The sequence below is a fragment of the Phycodurus eques genome, chromosome 2 (assembly GCF_024500275.1).
Source record: "Phycodurus eques isolate BA_2022a chromosome 2, UOR_Pequ_1.1, whole genome shotgun sequence".
Lineage (NCBI taxonomy): Eukaryota > Metazoa > Chordata > Actinopteri > Syngnathiformes > Syngnathidae > Phycodurus > Phycodurus eques.
The window spans coordinates 9550569-9567802 of NC_084526.1; the positions used below are offsets into that span (position 1 = coordinate 9550569).

The window sequence follows — 17234 nt, forward strand, 5'->3', positions numbered from 1 at the left end:
AAGGCCCCCCTTATTTGCCTCCAGAGTAGGGAGCAGAGAGAGTAGTAGTTCAGTGGCAGGTTACTCTCAGTGAGAGTTATGTGACAGTAGAAAAATATCATCAAAAGGTTCAGAGAATCTGGAGAAATCACTGCATGTAAGCGGCAAGGCCGAAAACAAACATTGAATGCCAGTGACCCTCGATCCCTCAGGCGGCACTGCATCAAAAACCGACATCAATGTGTAAAGGATATCACCACATGGGCTCAGGAACACAGGAACACTTCAGAAAACCAATGTCAGTAAATACAGTTCGGCGCTACATCCGTAAGTGCAACTTGAAACTCTACTATGCAAGGCAAAAGCCATTTATCAACAACACCCAGAAACGCCGCCGGCTTCTCTGGGCCCGAGCTCATCTAAGATGGACTGATGCAAAGTGGAAAAGTGTTCTGTGGTCCGACGAGTCCACATTTCCAATTGTTTTTGCAAATTTTGGACGTCTAGTCCTCCGAGCCAAAGAGGAAAAGAACCATCCGGACTGTTATGGATGCAAAGTTTCAAAGCCAGCATCTGTGATGGTATGGGGCTGTGTTAGTGCCAATGGCATGGGTAACTTGCACATCTGTGAAGGCACCATTAATGCTGAACGGTACATACAGGTTTTGGAGAAACATATGCTGCCATCGTCTTTTTCATGGACGCCGCTGCTTATTTCAGCAAGACAATGCCAAACCACATTCTGCACGTGTTACAACAGCGTGGCTTCGTAGTAAAAGAGTGCAGGTAAGAGACTGGCCTGGCTGCAGTCCAGACCTGTCTCCCATCGAAAATGTGTGGCGTATTATGAAGCAGAAAATACGACAACAGAGACCCCGGACTGTTGAATAGCTGAAGCTGTACATCAAGCAAAAATGGGAAAGAATTCCACCGGCAAAGCTTCGACAATTAGTGTCCTCAGTTCCCAAACGTTTATTGAATGTTGTTAAAAGAAAAGGTGATGTAACACAGTGGTAAACATGACCCTGTCCCAGCTTTTTTGGAACGTGTTGCAGCAATAAAATTCTAAGTTCATGATTATTTGCTAAAAACAATAAAGTTAATCAGTTTGAACATTAAATATCTTGTCTTTGTAGTGTATTCAATTAAATATAGGTTGAACATGATTTGCAAATCATTGTATGCTGTTTTTATTTATGTTCAACAAAACGTCCCAACTTCATTGGAATTGGGGTTGTAGGTTGAGTTGGACAAGAATCAGCCTTTTTCTTTGCTATAAGACAAAAAACACAAAATGTACTATTTAGTAAAGACCATAGTCTAGAACTGTGACAGGATTTAAAGTTCTTGTTTATGGCAGCATAGGGCCCAGGACCTTCCTCTTTGGAATTCTATGGCAGGTTACACTTTGTCACATTGTAAAGATCTAACACTATTTACGAGGCTAATGTGACTATTACCATTGCCATTTAGACTCTGCTGTCAGATATTTGCTTTTGGTTTACTTGTCAGCTAAGTAGTGATTATATAAAAATATAAGAGGCACTTTTCATGATTTTAAAGAAAATATTTAAGAATTCTTTTGTGGTTGCATCTCAAAAGTTAATGTGCTATGCAAATTAAATCCATATAGATGGAAAATATTTACTCTTTTGAATTCAACTTACAGTGGGTACGGAAAGTTTTCAGACCCCCTTAAATTTTTTATTCTTTGTTATATTGCAGCCATTTGTTAAAATCATTTAAGTTATTTTTTTCCTCATTAATGTAAACACAGCACCCCATATAGACAGAAAAAAATATAATTGTAGACATTTTTGCTGATTTATTAAAAAAGAAAAACTGAAATATCACACTGCCATAAGTATTCAGCCCCTTTGCTGTGACACTCATATTTAACTCGGATACTGTCCATTTCTTCTGATCATCCTTAAAATGATTCTACACCTTCATTGGAGTCCAGCTGTGTTTGATTATACTGATTGGACTTGATTAGGAAAGCCACAACCCTGTCTATATAAGACCTTACAGCTCACAGTGCATGTCAGAGCAAATGAGAATCATGAGGTCAAAGGAACTGCCTGAAGAGCTCAGAGACAGAATTGTGGCAAGGCACAGATCTGGCCAAGGTTACAAAAAAACTTCTGCTGCACTTAAGGTTCCTAAGAGCACAGTGGCCTTCATAATCCTTAAATGGAAGACGTTCGGGACGATCAGAACCCTTCCAAGAGCTGGCCGTCCGGCCAAACTGAGCAATTGGGGGAGAAGAGCCTTGGTGAGAGAGGTAAAGAAGAACCCAAAGATCACTGTGGCTGAGCCCCAGAGGTGCAGTTGGGAGATGGGAGAAAGTTCTAGAAAGTCAACCATCACTGCAGCCCTCCACCAGTCGGGGCTTTATGGCAGAGTGGTCCCACGGAAGCGTCTCCTCAGTGCAAGACACATGAAAGCCCGCATGGAGTTGGCTAAAAAAAACACCTGAAGGACTCCAAGATGGTGAGATTCTCTAGTCTGTTGAGACCAAGATAGAAATTGTTGGCCTTAATTCTAAATGGCCTGTGTTGAGAAAACCAGGCACTGCTCATCACCTGTTCAATACAGTTCCAACAGTGAAGCATGGTGGTGGCAGCATCATGCTGTGGATGTGTTTTTCATCTGGAGGGACAGGGAGACTGGTTGCAATTGAAGAAAAGATGAATGCGACCAAGTACAGGGATATCCTGGATGAAAACCTTCTCCAGAGTGCTCAGGACTTCAGAGTGGGCCAAAGGTTCACCTTCAAAAAGGACAATGGCCCTAAGCAAGCAGCTAAAATAACGAAGGAGTGGCTTCAGAACAACTCCGTGACTGTTTTTGAATGGCCCAGACAGAGCCCTGACTTAAATCCCAATTGAGCATATCTGGAAAAACCTGAAAATGGCTGTCCACCAATGTTCAATGTCCCCAAATCCAGGTGTGAAAAACTTGTTGCATCATTCCAAAAAAGACTCATGGCTGTATTACCTCAAAAGGGTGCTTGTACTAAATACTGGGCAAAGGGTCTGAATACTTGTGGCTGTGTGATATTTCAGTTTTTCTTTCTTAATAAATCTGCAAAAATGTCAACAATAATTATTTTTTTTCTGTCAATATGGGGTTATGTGTCTACATTAATGTGGAAAAAAATTAACTTAAATTACTTTAGCAAATGGCTGCAATATAAAAAAAAGAGTGAAAGATTTAAGGGGGTCTGAATACTTTCCGTACCCACTGTATATGCAGCTGTAACAGTGTGCAATCAACAGCTTCACCTTTCATTTTGTCACCCAATAGCAGACAAAAGTGTCATATTTCTGCAAGCGCAGCTTGTTGTCTGTATTTTGCAGTCCTCATGGTGAGCATTGGCGGGCACAAGTCTCTGGCTTTCCACCTGCTTCCCATTGTCATCAGCTGAGTACTTAGGATCAGGTAAAGCTGCAGGAAGGCATCGGCTTAATGCCCATCGCTTGCCACCATTGCCTCGACGGCTTTCACCCGGTCATTCCTAGTCACTTTTTAGTGTTACTCGTATAATTGATGTTAGTTTGACCGTCTTGTTGAGTATAAGTATTAGTGTGATTTTCTGTTTGCTTAGTCTTTGACCATAGTTTGCAGGTTTTTGTTTTGTTTGTAGATTTGTAGGTTATTTCACCTCTTTTTGATGGTAGCTATTCTCTTTTACCGATTTGCCTCGACGTTATGTATGTTGTTTTTTGTTGTTCACTTTTGGTTTGTTATTCATGTTACTTAGGAGCAGCCTTGGGTCAATAAAACTTTGTTGATTGCTTTGCTGAGTTTGTAGTGTCTGCTTTTTGGGGTACATGTTTCTGCTTGTTCCTCCAGTTGTAACAAAAAGACTGGTCGGCAGAGTTTGGCTAATTTGAGAAACTCATTATCAGCACTTTATTTCAGTTTCTGAAGAATACGTATTAATATGGCTTTCTTAATATACAAATTATTCGATTTAAGTAAATACATAAAACCTGTTTTGAGTTAACAAATAAAAAGCAATTTCGGAAGAAAACCACGTTAAAAGAAACTAATTAAGTGAAATGTTACATTTTGTTTATTACGAGCGAAATAGTGATGTACTGAAATGACATTTCAAGATAACTACCACAATGTTAAAAGGCCATCTTACCATCATCGACATATACCTAAAAGAAGTAAAGCATGAGTGTTAAATAGCAAACGCTACAACAAAACAATTGTTTGGAGATTACAGGAAACTAATTGTATTCCTACAGTTGGGATCAGTTCATTGTAATTGTCAGAGACCTCAAGCTGTTTTACAGAAAACTGTTTTGTTGATAACTGTCTTTGGAATATTCATTAACATATTTTTGTCAAACTTCCTGCAAAAATATTAGAACATAAGAATAAAATTAGGTCACTTTAATATGTAAATACTACCTAACACATGTACACCATATTTAATAAACCAGTGCCAAACACTGACCAGTGATGATGACTGCACAACAGTGGACTCCTGCTTATAGGAAGGGATAACTTCCAGACCCGCAGTATACACAATATATATAAAAACCACAATTTCAATGAAGTTGGGATGTTGTGTAAAATGTAAATAAAAACTGAATACAATGATTTGCAAATAAATTTGACCTACATTCAATTGAATATACTGCCAATATACTATATAATATATAATATATATAATATACTATCAAACTGTTGACATTGTTTTCTTTTCTTTTTTTGCGAATATTCTCTCATTTTGAATTTAATGTCTGCAACACGTAACAAAACTGGGAACTGAGGACACTTAATTGTTGAAGCTCTGTATGTAGAATTCTTTCCCATTCTTGCTTTGATGTACAACTCAACTTGCTCAGCAGTCTGGGGTCTTCTCGTTGTAGTTTTCCCTTCATAATGCCCCACACATTTTCAATGGGAGACAGGTCTGGACTGTCTAGTACTCGCAACTCTTACAATGAAGTCACGCTGTTGGAGTACATGCAGAATGTGGCTTGTCATTGTCTTGCTGAAATAAGCAGGGATGTCCCTGAAAAATAAGTGTGTGTGTGTATATATATATGTGTGTGTGTGTGTATATATATATATATATATATGTGCATAGTATATAAAACAGTCCATGTGTGAATGTCTGGCCGTGAGCTATGCCCGACAGCAAATCCTGCATGAGTTTTCCCAACGTAAATGAAACGGCTAAAAATTGCATTAGTGACTTTGGCCCTCCTTTCCCATTTTGTAAGTATACTGTAAAAATCCATAAAAAATATTATTTAAAAAAACGTGAAAAAGCAGGGTGTGAAGGACGAACCGTAATATTGTGGGGTGAAAACAGTCTTCTAATATACATGCATACTGGATAAACATGCTTTCAACACATTTGAACCTATTAAAACACTTTGTAAACACATTGTAAATGTTTTTGACTACACACAAAAAAATTCCAAGCATAGAATGTATGGAAAATATTGTACGTATTGTGGCATGTGTGTGTGCCTTTCCGAGGTGGGGCCTGGTTATTTGGCATATAACGTCGGTCAGTGCGTGTGAATGCCTGGCTGTGAGCTGTGGCCCACACCAAATCAGTTTCCACTGTGTGTTTTACTGTTCTCCGAGCGTTCATTAAATGGCAAAAAATTGCATTAGTGACTTTGTCCCACATGCAAGGCATTATAATGCAAGTATACTGTAAATATTCATAAAAATATATGTGAAATAGCAGGGTGTGAATAATCAACCACAATATTGTGGGGGGACACGGTTAGTCTTCCAAAAAGCATGCAGCCTTCTGACACTGTATGATACCCAGAAAACAGGAAAATTAGGATGACAAATCATGGCTGAAAAGATAAAGAAAATGGCAGACTAGTAGTCTGATGGCATTTTTGACAGCTCTAGTTGTTAAAATGTGTTTACTTCAGATTAACATATTTATATAAAGAATAAACAGGCAATTGCCTACTTGCTAGTGGGATATGCAGCGCCAAGTGGCCTTGACAAAATACCTCAATGCTGAACTGTTTCCTCTTGATCTTAAAGGCCAAGTCCTTGTGGTCAGGCAGTTGACTAGCAAGACAGTTGAGGTAAGGCACCTGGCGTACGTGTAGCAGGCCTGTGAGGGATTGAACAAGGATTGATGGCATCTGTGAATCTACAAGAAAATACTTCAAATGCATTGGAACCTCTCAAGTCAAATGTCAATGAGGTCTTACAATTTGGAATTTGAGTCAGCATTTTCTAGGGAGCTGGCATGGTGTCCGACTGGTTAGCATATCTGCCTCACAGTTCTGGGGACCGGTGTTCAAATCCCGGCCCGCTTGTGTGGAGTTTGCATGTCTCCCCGTGCCTGGGTGGGTTTTCTCCGGGGACTCCGGTTTCCTCCCACATCACCAAAACATGCGTGGTAGGTTGATTGAAGACTCTAAATTGCCCATATGTGTGAATGTGAGCGCGTATCGTTGTTTGTTTATATGTGCTCTGCGATTGGCTGGCGACCGGTTCAGGGTGTACCCCGCCTGCCGCCCGAAGATAGCTGGGATAGGCTCCAGCAGCCCGGGACTCTAGTGAGGATAAGCGGTAAAGAAAATGGATGGATGGATGGATTTTCTAGGGAAAATAGGCCTCTAAATTTGCACAACCAAGAGCCTGGAACAGAGTGTGTTCCATCGTAGAAGTGCCACTGTACCCAAACACTTTCATGAGAACTTGAAGGAGCACGCAGCCCCCAATTGATGGACAAGCATGTGTTCACTCAGTTTCTTCAGAAATCCACCTGCTGATTACAATTTTTGAATCTAAGTCTGGATTTTTGCATTCTGCATTTGATTTAAACAATTTGCAATCATCTCTTAATGTGAAGGTAGCAGAATGTGTAAATATACTGTAGGCGGTCCCAAAAGCAGATTATGATTAAGAAAAAATATATGCCTCAAGTACAAGATGAAGTAAATTGCTACACCTCTGTGTCAACATTTGCCACCACTTGCTTTCAGTTTGTGGAACACAAGTGGACCATAAAGTGAATTTTACCTGACAAAAGTCAAAAGTGTGTGTGACAGAAAAGGTATACAACGTCCACTTAGGGAACGTCTTGTCAAAGGAAGATGTGCTCGTCATTCTTCAGTTCCTTGATGGCAAAGTTACATTTTGACACAACTGGAAAAATACTGTACAAGTGGGTTGGTGTAAATGAGTGTGGGAGAGAAGTAGAGGGATCAAGGGAGTAATGGAGAAAGGAACACAAACAGAGAAAGTGGGGGATGGTGAGCTCTCTCCTCTGTGCACTTGGGTGAGTTCCCCTTGCCTGATTTGCAGTGACAGGCTTCCCAGCATGCTTTGAGCAGGCCTGAACTGCTGCTGCAAACACGCGCACACTCACACGCGCACGCACTCATCTCGCACTCATACCAGATGCGTCTGCACCCATGAACACACATCAAAACAATCGTACACGATGTATGTGATAACAGAAGCAGATTGATTCAGGGTGATTATTAAGATTAAATTTAATATTTTTCAACAATTAATTTCAGATGTTAATTCTAATAAAAAGGATGCATACAAATATGTGGTACATCTCTGCTAAATTACTCACTAGCCATGTCACAGCAAAGGGATGTTAACACTTTAAGATGTGTTGCTTAAGTAAAACATGTTGGACAAAACCAAAATCTGCTATTGAATGCTTTTACTTCTTGTCTCTACATCTGTCACAATCAGGGCTGTCTACCTCCAGGCAAGGAAAGCAGAGGACAGGGGGAAAGAGAGGGAAAAGCGCAAAGAGTGAGCAGGAGAGTTCGAGAGGCATGGCTAAAAATATCCCAGCCGCTTATTCTGACCTTTATGCGTGGAGAGTGTGATAGAGCGATAAAAGAGAGGCGATGCAAGCAGGAAAAAGAGATGGTGAAACCTTAGTGCCAAAGTGATGGGGAGGTCCGGGACTGCAAACTTCGGCCCCCCTCCCTTTTTGTTCGTTACCGCATCTCCGTCGTCCATTACCGACGTCCTCCTCCTCTACTGGAGGCGAGGAAGACTCGCCCCCATTTATTAGCAGGGCATGCTGGCCACGGAGACATTGAGTGAGGGATAGAGAGATAGAGGCAGAGAGGCAAAGAGAGTGATGGTGAGAATATCGATTCCCCTGTGTTGGCCTGCTCTGCTCCAGAGCCTCAGGGGTATGGGACTGGGGATGGTGAGGGGGCGAGAGAGGAGAGGCAGGATCTGCTGGAGGGAGGGAGGGAGGGAGGGAGGCAGGGATGGAGGGAATGGTGCGAGGAGGAGGGGGTACAACGTGGCAGCTGAATCCCCCCCGGCCTGTCTACTGAGGAGCACGTCTGATTGAGCAGCAGCACACTAACGCGCACTGACAGCCTGGCCTGCAAGGGGGCTGCCCTACCTCTATCCACCGCCCAGCCAGAGCCTTAATGCACTGCCTGTGTGCATGTGTGTATTCGATGGTACAGAGACAGAGAGATAAGAGGGAGTGTGTGTTCTTACCATGGTAATCTTTGCAGAGTGGGCTGGTCTCCCTCTCAGAGCCTTTGAATGATTCCAAGGCTATGGCATTGTCACACAGCCTGATTATGCTGCCCATTAGAGATCTGCTCTGTAGGATGGAGAAACATAGGCAGGTAATTAACAGCCTCCTGATGGGCCACCAGTGTTACGATAAAATTAGGTCATCATTCCTGTGGTCAGGTCACTCCAGCCCCTGGGCTCATGTGAGGGTGATGTGGGAGGCCTCCTTGACAGATGAGGCTGGGACAGACAAATATGTACACCGAGGATGCACAGTGACACGTAGTGATAGAAAAGTCAGTGAGGAAAAGTTCAAAATGATTTCACTACCAGCGTGTAATCTCAAACGTGCTCACAGCAGGAGAGCACAGACGGGAAGTGGGAGCAATCATTATAGATGCTTGATCAGGAGAGCTCCCCCTACTGTTTGGGTCAGGGGCTTTGAGAGAGCACGAGAGCAAGACAGAGGTGAGCGAAAGAAACAGAGAGAGAAACAATTGGGGGTGCATACAGTAGGTAGGAAGAAATGTGAACGCGAACTACACAAAAAAGGTGGAGGCATAGAATAACAGGAGTGGAGAGCGAGGGACATTGGGATGGAGGGAGAGAGGGAGTCCTGCATTATTAATCCTTTTGCCTCCTGAATGATTCAAATCCTTCTCTGTGTGTTGGCTGCCACAGCCTAATGCAGTTTTCATGCCTTCATGTCTTTTCCCTACTCTTTCTTCAGCCTTTTCATTTTTGTCCTACTTTTAAAGAATGCACATCCCACCAGCCAAGCCTGCTAGCACTTACGGGGTATCTGAGGTCACTTGCACGCATGCAATTAAAAGCCTGTGTAAATTTGGCTATGACAAATTATTCACAACACTAACTGGGGTCGATATTGATGGAGTAAAACTTTATATATACTGTATGCAGGCTTTGTAAGGCCACAACCAGACGATGGTAGAGTAGCCAAAAATTGTACTAAAGAGTACTGTCACTTTAGAATGAAGTGAAAGTGAAACGTAGCGCTCCAAATTACTTAAGTACTCAGTTAAAAATACTACTTAAGTACTAAGTAACTAGTGACTAAGCTCTGATTTATTTATATTTTGTCGCATGAACGTCAAATGGACAAAACCAAGAGTGTGCAACTTCAGATATTGCCCAACAATATCAATTTAACTCCAATAACAATGAATTAAATCTCTATAAAATAACGAATTATGCCAATCGTAATCATTACCTCACCAGGGGCCTCATGTACAAAAGGTGCGTACGCACAAAAACGTGACGTCCGTTCTTTTTCACGGCAACGTTCAGATGTATCAAGAGTGACATGACCGTGGAAATGTGCGGTGCCTCATGGCAACTGTACGGCTGGCGTACGCACGTTTCTGCAGTTTTTGGTGCTTTGGCGACACTTAGAGGTGATGCTGGGAAACTGTTCTCATAAATCTGCACACCAGAGACACATGAATACCTAGCACTGATGAACAATTCATAGCCCGGCAACATTTGATTTCAACAATGCAATTGAGGCAAGGACTCAGAATTCATTTGTTATTTAATGAACCACTGATAGTTGTGAGGACATCTACTAATTGATCAAGGCGATCATTTATACCACCTATGCCCTCACACTCGCTTCGTGACTCCAGCACATGCACTGAAAAAAAAGTCCTTTGAATTTACTTTATTTGAACATGTACATCGGTTGCACATGATTAAAATGTGTTTAAATTGACAATTTACCCTTCTCCTAAAAAAAAAAAAAAACATGATTTTTTTTGTCAGTGTGCGTGTCCTCTCCTGTGTATTAAAATAATAAATTGAGTCATCAAAAAGGAGTCAAAGTTTTTGATATCCTCTTTGATATGCTGATGTGTTTCTATTTGAATTCACAGGGACATTTACGCATGAACCTTTATCTCACAGGGCTGAGTGTAGGTTACTTATGAACACATTTGTTATGAGTTCTAAAAAATACATGATATTAACCTTGTGGGGTGATCATAGTGAGCCATGTGTCCTCCCATCACTCCTGAGAGAGCAGCGTCACCCGTGATCGCAGCGATTCTCTCCTCGAACGGGGTGAGGCCCTCTGTGCCGGTTCTTCCGCCTTTTTTTGGCCACACTTTGGCGGTGGGCAGCTGTCCTCCGCTTCACATCCACCTTAATGTCTGACCATTTCTTTTTTAGTTCAGCGTGTGCGCGCTATTCGGTCTCCACAGCATTGACAGCCGCACACGCGCTGTCCCATTCACTCCTCTTTCGCGTGTTGTTAACGCCATAGGACAGCATGCCAAAGAGGATTTTCTTGCATGCCTCCACTTCATTGAGCAACTTCAAATTCAGAGAAATTATTTTTCATCATTACCTTGCTCATTTTCCTTTTTTTCTGATCATGCAGAGATCAGAATCTCAGGTGCAGGGTTCATTTAAATATGATTTGCATATTCAAATATGGCCGTGGACAGGGAGGAGTCAGCTACTTCAACATGTGCGCTCATTTCCACGTTGATTGGAATGTATGAAGAAAATGTGCTTGGATTCATGAGTACGCAGAGTTTCATAATAAGTTTCAAAATAATATTTTTGTGCGTACGACGTTTTCTGGATTTGAGCGTACGCCATGTTTTAGGAGGAAATCCACGCAAGTCTTTGTACATGAGGCTCCAGGTAACAATTACATAGAAACACAGGAACATGACAACTCAGCACATGACATAGCTGTTCTTTTTTGTAGTGTGTAAGGTAAACATAGATTGAATGTGCATCCAAGGGGTGTTGTGCCTCTTCGGACTGCGAGTCGCACGCCGTCCTTTCCTCCATTCTTTCTGCCGTGCTTCATGTAAATTAGCCACTTTGAAAACATTGCTTCTGTGTGGGTACGCGTGGAGACTGCTTGTGGTCATGTGACCTCCTGGCTCCTTTTGATTGGACAAATGGAGTCAAATGTTACTACGTTATGGGACACAGGACTCTCTGACGAACCAAAACAGACCACACAAGCAATAATAAATACCTGTAGATGGAAAAAAAAAGTAGTGAGCAGAATGTCACTTGATGTAACAGAGTAAAGGTACAGGTTCTTCTTTACAAAATACTCAAGTAAAAGTAAAAAGTTTTTTGCCTGAAAAAACAAGTACAATTCATCCAAAACGTTACTGGTACTTAAGTAATGATAACGGTGTAAATGTAGCTCATTACTACACAAGTCTGGCCACATATTCCTCTTCTTACTGAAGAAGACAGATGGGACTCCTTACGAGTGACTCAAAGGAAATAATAAAAAAGTGCATAGCAATTAAACGCTTGTCAATTCATACTGCATTTTATGTTTAAATAACTACAATGCAAATTTCTCAAAGTTCTCTGCTGTACATGCTTTTTCTCACACAATCAGCCCAAATGTAACTTTTACAACTAAAATGGAGGTGCTGGTGCCTTTCTGCCGTGGATTATTTCAGTCGTGGGTAAAAGACATAAGTATGCATACAGCAAAATAAATAAATGAGCCTCAGTTGTAAGGCTGGGGGAGGAAAAATAGCAGATGCATTTGTCTTCTACAAAAATTAGATTTTAAATAACAATACAGAGTTTGTATGTAAAAATATAATATTTGGCCAATAATAGTAGCAGTAAACGTATGACATTTTACAGTCATAAGTAACATGACACAAATAAATTACAACTGAAGCTATTTTACTAAAACCAAGTAAATGACATCATTAGTTAAACAACTCTTAAGGAGCATGATAGTGTTCGCTTTAAATGGATATTAATAATGACTGGTAGTAAAGTGGGATTCAAAACCTGACTTTAGGTTTGGTTAATATATAAGAAGTAACATGATATAACACATCCTGAGGAATTTTGTTTTCAATGTTATGTCAAACTAATTCATATAAAAAAAAAACACCTAGCAGTATTAGGTAAGAGCAAAAAATTCAAGCCTTTAAGATGACTAGCATTATTTCAACACTTCTCTCAAGTTGCATTTTAGTATAATGTATCTAGGTGTACCTCATAAATTGGCAAGCGAGTGTCTATGCATGGGTCAGAAAACCACTTAGTTTGACAAGCAGGTGAGGTGTATGTGGACAAATTTTAAGGGGAAAAAGTGCATGTGTTTTTTTTGTAACGATGGGTGTGGTAGCAAGCGATAGTAGAATGAAGTACCACCAGGACAAGCCTAATTAATGTTTCAGATGGACTGAGGCACCGGGCTGCTCGGAGAAGGCTTTCAGTGAGTGGCTTAGCTTTCCAAACTGCTCAATAATGAATAGTGGGACGGTGTCGGCCAGTTAGCCCAATGCTCTTACTCCTGACAGTCTTTTAAGGTCTGGACTTAGCTGACAAAGCTAATTATACAAGCAAAGACTCCTTTATTTACAAAAACCACAAGAGACTCTGTTGACAAACATCCACTCTAGCTGAATGATAATGTCTAGTAATTACAAGTAAATAAAAAGTTGCCCCTCAATGTCAGCCTGGTTAGCCAACACCTGATACCAACCTAAATTTCCCTCCTCCTTCTCCAACTCCAGGGTGGTTGAGGACAAGAACGCAGATTAAGAGGGTTCGGGGGCCACGCCGGATGGGGGACTGGGGGACCGCTCCCACCACAGCTGACATCTGCTAGTTAGCCAGCCTACCTTTTTTTGATGAAGCCAAGGCCGTATAGAGCACTGAGTACATAGGCGTGGAGCCAGAGCATGTTGTGACAACACAGCTGTTCTCAAAGTTGAGCATCTCCACTGATCTTTTTTTGTAAGTTTGATAACAAATATGAGCATTTATATGGTTGCTCTACAGAAGAACGACGCAAGAGTTCAAGAATGGGCTACAAGTTACAAGATTGTAACAGAAGAAAGTCTCAATTGGCTCCTATGGTGACTGTGCCTCTTTGGTTTACTGTCCAGGGGAGGTCTGTGCTTTGCCATATGCCTCAGCAGATGACTCCACCTTCACACTGAGAGGCCAGACTGGACACAGACTCATGTACGCACACTCACACAACCCCCTTCTAAAACACACATGCACACCCTGAGACACACACAACTACCCGCAGAGATATTTGTAAGAGAATGAAACACTCTCAATTGTTAAATAGCTTGATGTAATTAAAAGCAAGCATGCAAACATGCATTTTGAAGTGTTCACTGGAAACGGCCTGTTGAGCGATTGATGTGAGGAAGAAGAGGCCTACTGCAGGCCTGAGTCACACACTGATCTACAGAGTCGAGTGGAGGCCGCCTTACACAGGACTTCAAACTTTATGCCCAGATTGTGAGCGAGACAAGGCCAAGGTCCATAATGGATACATTCAGGTGAAATATTTAGCAGTCTTGGACAAAAAAAAAAAAACTAAATCTATGTAAAAATATCATGTTTTAATATTATCAGTTTACATGTGGCGGCTTGTTCTGATGTCTTACCTGAATGAGATGTGAAGGCACAGTAACTACTGCAACTGACAGTGATGACCTCAACAAAGCCCGGAGCCCATAGAGAAAGGTAGTAAGGGCGTGGCTGTGTTTCGGGTCGTCCCGGCAACACAGGTCATCACCCCATAGAGGTGAGCCGAGTGAGTGAAGCCCGATACGCAGGATGTTCCGTGACTTTGTCTAAAACAGGCAAAACAAAAATAAAGGAAACAACACAAATGAATAATAAATCAAACACATATACTACACTCCCTTCGAAAAGTATTTGAACAGTGAGGTCGCTTCCTTTATTTTTGCTGTAGGCAGAGCACATATGGGTGAGACATCAAAAGAAGAATATGAGGCAAGAGGTCAATATTTCAGTTTTTATGTCCAGATATTTACATTTAGGTGAGCATCAAACCTGTGACCCAATGCATCACCAAACCTTTGCATTTTTATTTTGTGAGGCTTTTCCAGACCACAGCCTGTTTTAGTTGTTTGTTTTCAGGGTTAGTCCCTTCAGTTATCTTTAGCAGGTCAAATGCATGCTCTATAAGATTTAAGTCTGGGGACTGACTTGGAGGCTTAATTCAGTTATCGCAATAAAAAAACGGAAAAGTATCACTTAGATTCACTTTAATCGATTTTAAGTATCTGCTCCAATACTTTTGCTCGCAAAAATGTGTTTTGTTACGAATAATGCTTTCTTCAAAGTGGAGGATCACGTGAATATCTGGAAATGAAAGCTGAAGCACGGTTCTCGTCTTGTATTCATCTTTTGATTAATGTCGTCAGTCTACTGTAAAAATAAAATAATTGACTGTGTACATTCTTTACTACAAATAAATCAAAGCACATTGGGAGCGCAGCGCTCCACCAAGGCCAAAACATTCTTCTTTGGCCAATGTCCCATCCTTCCACAAAGTTGAGTAGAAATCTGTTTACTCTGTTAATTTTTGCATGATCCTACTCGAGAATAACAAATAAATGATAATGAAAACATCATCAAGCCAGCAGAGTTAACAAAATGAAAATACTGATTCAATTTCAAGTTCACACAGCAAATATAAAGAGTAACAGATTGTCGTTTTTAATTATAGGTGCTGTGTTTTGGGTTGTATTCCCAAACTCCATATGAGTCTGGACAGTCGGCTCAGCAGTACAGACGATCGCAATACAGTGCCCAAACGTGAGTGGACACAACTGCCCAATCACAGAGGCCATCTGACACACGCACAATGGACCTGTCAGACAGGCTTCCAATATGGCCGCCACCCAGAAACCCCAGCACATTCTTGGCACCAAAGCGAGGCTCGACAGCCAAGGGGGCCTTGGTAAGGCTGCAGTGACTTCCCTTGAAATACCCCACCCCAAAACAAGGGATCAACGCTATCCCACTCCTATGAAGACGGAGCAAAATAGCAGTGGGATATATATCACTGAAAGTGAGAGAATGGAGAAGCCTGTCCAAAACTGTGAGAGGGTTTTAACCTTTAGTACAATTGCCTTTTATTTGGGGGATCTTCAAGATGTCTCCTGATTATTGAGGTGAGAGTCACGAGTGATTTACAAAGATCGTCTTAAATCTGCTGGCTTTTACTTTTTATGCTTCTCCTTGCCCACTTCAGTCCTCCTCCTCTATTATCTAGACCAGGGGTGGGCAAAGTACAGGCCAGCGGGCCATATCCGGACCGTTGATCATTTCAATCCCGCACGCCAAAGATTGGTACAGAATCCCCCAAATCATTACAAATTCATGACGACATTCATTTGACCTTGTCCTGTAATGCCGAGTGGTTCTACCAGATTATGCTGTAATGCCCAGTGGTTCCACTAGGTTGTCCTGTAATACCCATTGGTTTCACCAGGTAACGCAGTAGGTACAATGATACATTGACTTGACTTTGGCTGTTCTGTTTTTAGTCTGCTACTGCTCTGAACCCTTCCATCAACCATGAGTGGAGCAAAGAAAATAAAAGTCGACAGTGTGTGCTGAGCAGTGATGCCGGTAAAGCGTTACTTCCAAATTCCGCTATTTTGGGTAACGAGTATAGTAATGTAATACTTTCCCCAGGTGAGTAGCCAGATGAGTCACTTTTGAGTCATTATTGTTTCTCAGTAAGTCGTGATTCGTTGCTGGTAAATTTTACACTGATTTTATCGACCTGATCGGTATCGGCCGATGTTTAATGTCATAATTCGCCGATCCGACCAATGCGCAAAAGACATTTACTCCGATTCGCCATCGTGTAAAGTATATTTGAATCCAAAAGCGAGTTTATTTTTAGCCTTGTCGTGTGTCTTTTGACGTAGTATTGTAAATATCTGATTGCCAATAAAGTTATACAAAAAAAAAAAGTTGTCACCGGTGTGGGACAAACATGTATTGCCCGGATCAGACTACAAGACAAATTTGCTCTTTCACGATTGCACTATGTCAGACTACTGCAATAAATAAAACCACATCCTTTTTTTATGATCGTTGGGCTTTATCTTGTCAACTCAAATGCGACCGGATACACTCACTACGTGGCGACGACTGTATTATAAGAACAAAATGAGGGAAAACATGTGTTGGTGGTCACCGGTTCTCAGGACAGGAGAGGACCTTCGTTTAAGGCTTGCTTGAGGTATTTTCACATACTTTTAATATGATACGGCTCCCAAGCAGGCAACAAAAACGGTATGTAGCCTAGCAAGCTAGTGCTAGCACTAACGGTTGTACGTAAACATGCCGCCGTTCTGTCGAATCATGCTCTAAAGTTTCGGTGTGGGCGAAGTAATTTAATTACAATAAAGTAATTTAATTACAGTAAGTTAGCACCCATTATTTCTGTCATGTTGTAATGTTGGTTTCACCTGACTGATTAGAATACACAATCTGACTAGAGCAGTGATTTCCAAGCTTTATGGAGCCAAGGAACATATTTTACAATTGAAAAATCTCACGGAACACCAACAAACAAAAATGTCACAAAAAGTGGATACATTAATTACTGTATGTACTTCCTGCAATCTAATGGAAGACCATTCATTTGTTCTGTCTGTCACTATGCTTCACTGGCATAAATAGATGAACAAAGATACATTATTTTATGTAAATATAATCTTTTGAGGAATTAAGTACACAAGTATATAAAGTAAATGAACAGGTCATTTAAATAGACACATTGCTCCATTTTGTGATCGGATATCGGTTATAATTTTTTTAAACTCGCTTATCGGTGCCAAAAATCCTGATCGTGTAAAGCAAAGTTGCTGGTGACTCGAAAACTTGCACTCCAGCCATTCAACAGCATTTAACCGTACACA

General features: G+C 41.3%; 1 protein-coding gene across 1 annotated transcript in view; it reads right to left on the bottom strand.

Annotated features, from left to right (window-relative positions):
• Positions 1 to 17234, bottom strand: part of elp4 (elongator acetyltransferase complex subunit 4) — an 83512-nt gene that overhangs the window by 42001 nt on the left and 24277 nt on the right. Inside the window, exons 7-9 of the mRNA XM_061701358.1 lie at positions 13932 to 14120; positions 8482 to 8590; positions 5991 to 6097 (exon numbers count right to left, since the gene is read on the bottom strand). Of these exons, the coding sequence (XP_061557342.1) occupies positions 5991 to 6097; positions 8482 to 8590; positions 13932 to 14120 (405 nt within the window). The remainder of the gene's footprint in view (positions 1 to 5990; positions 6098 to 8481; positions 8591 to 13931; positions 14121 to 17234) is intronic.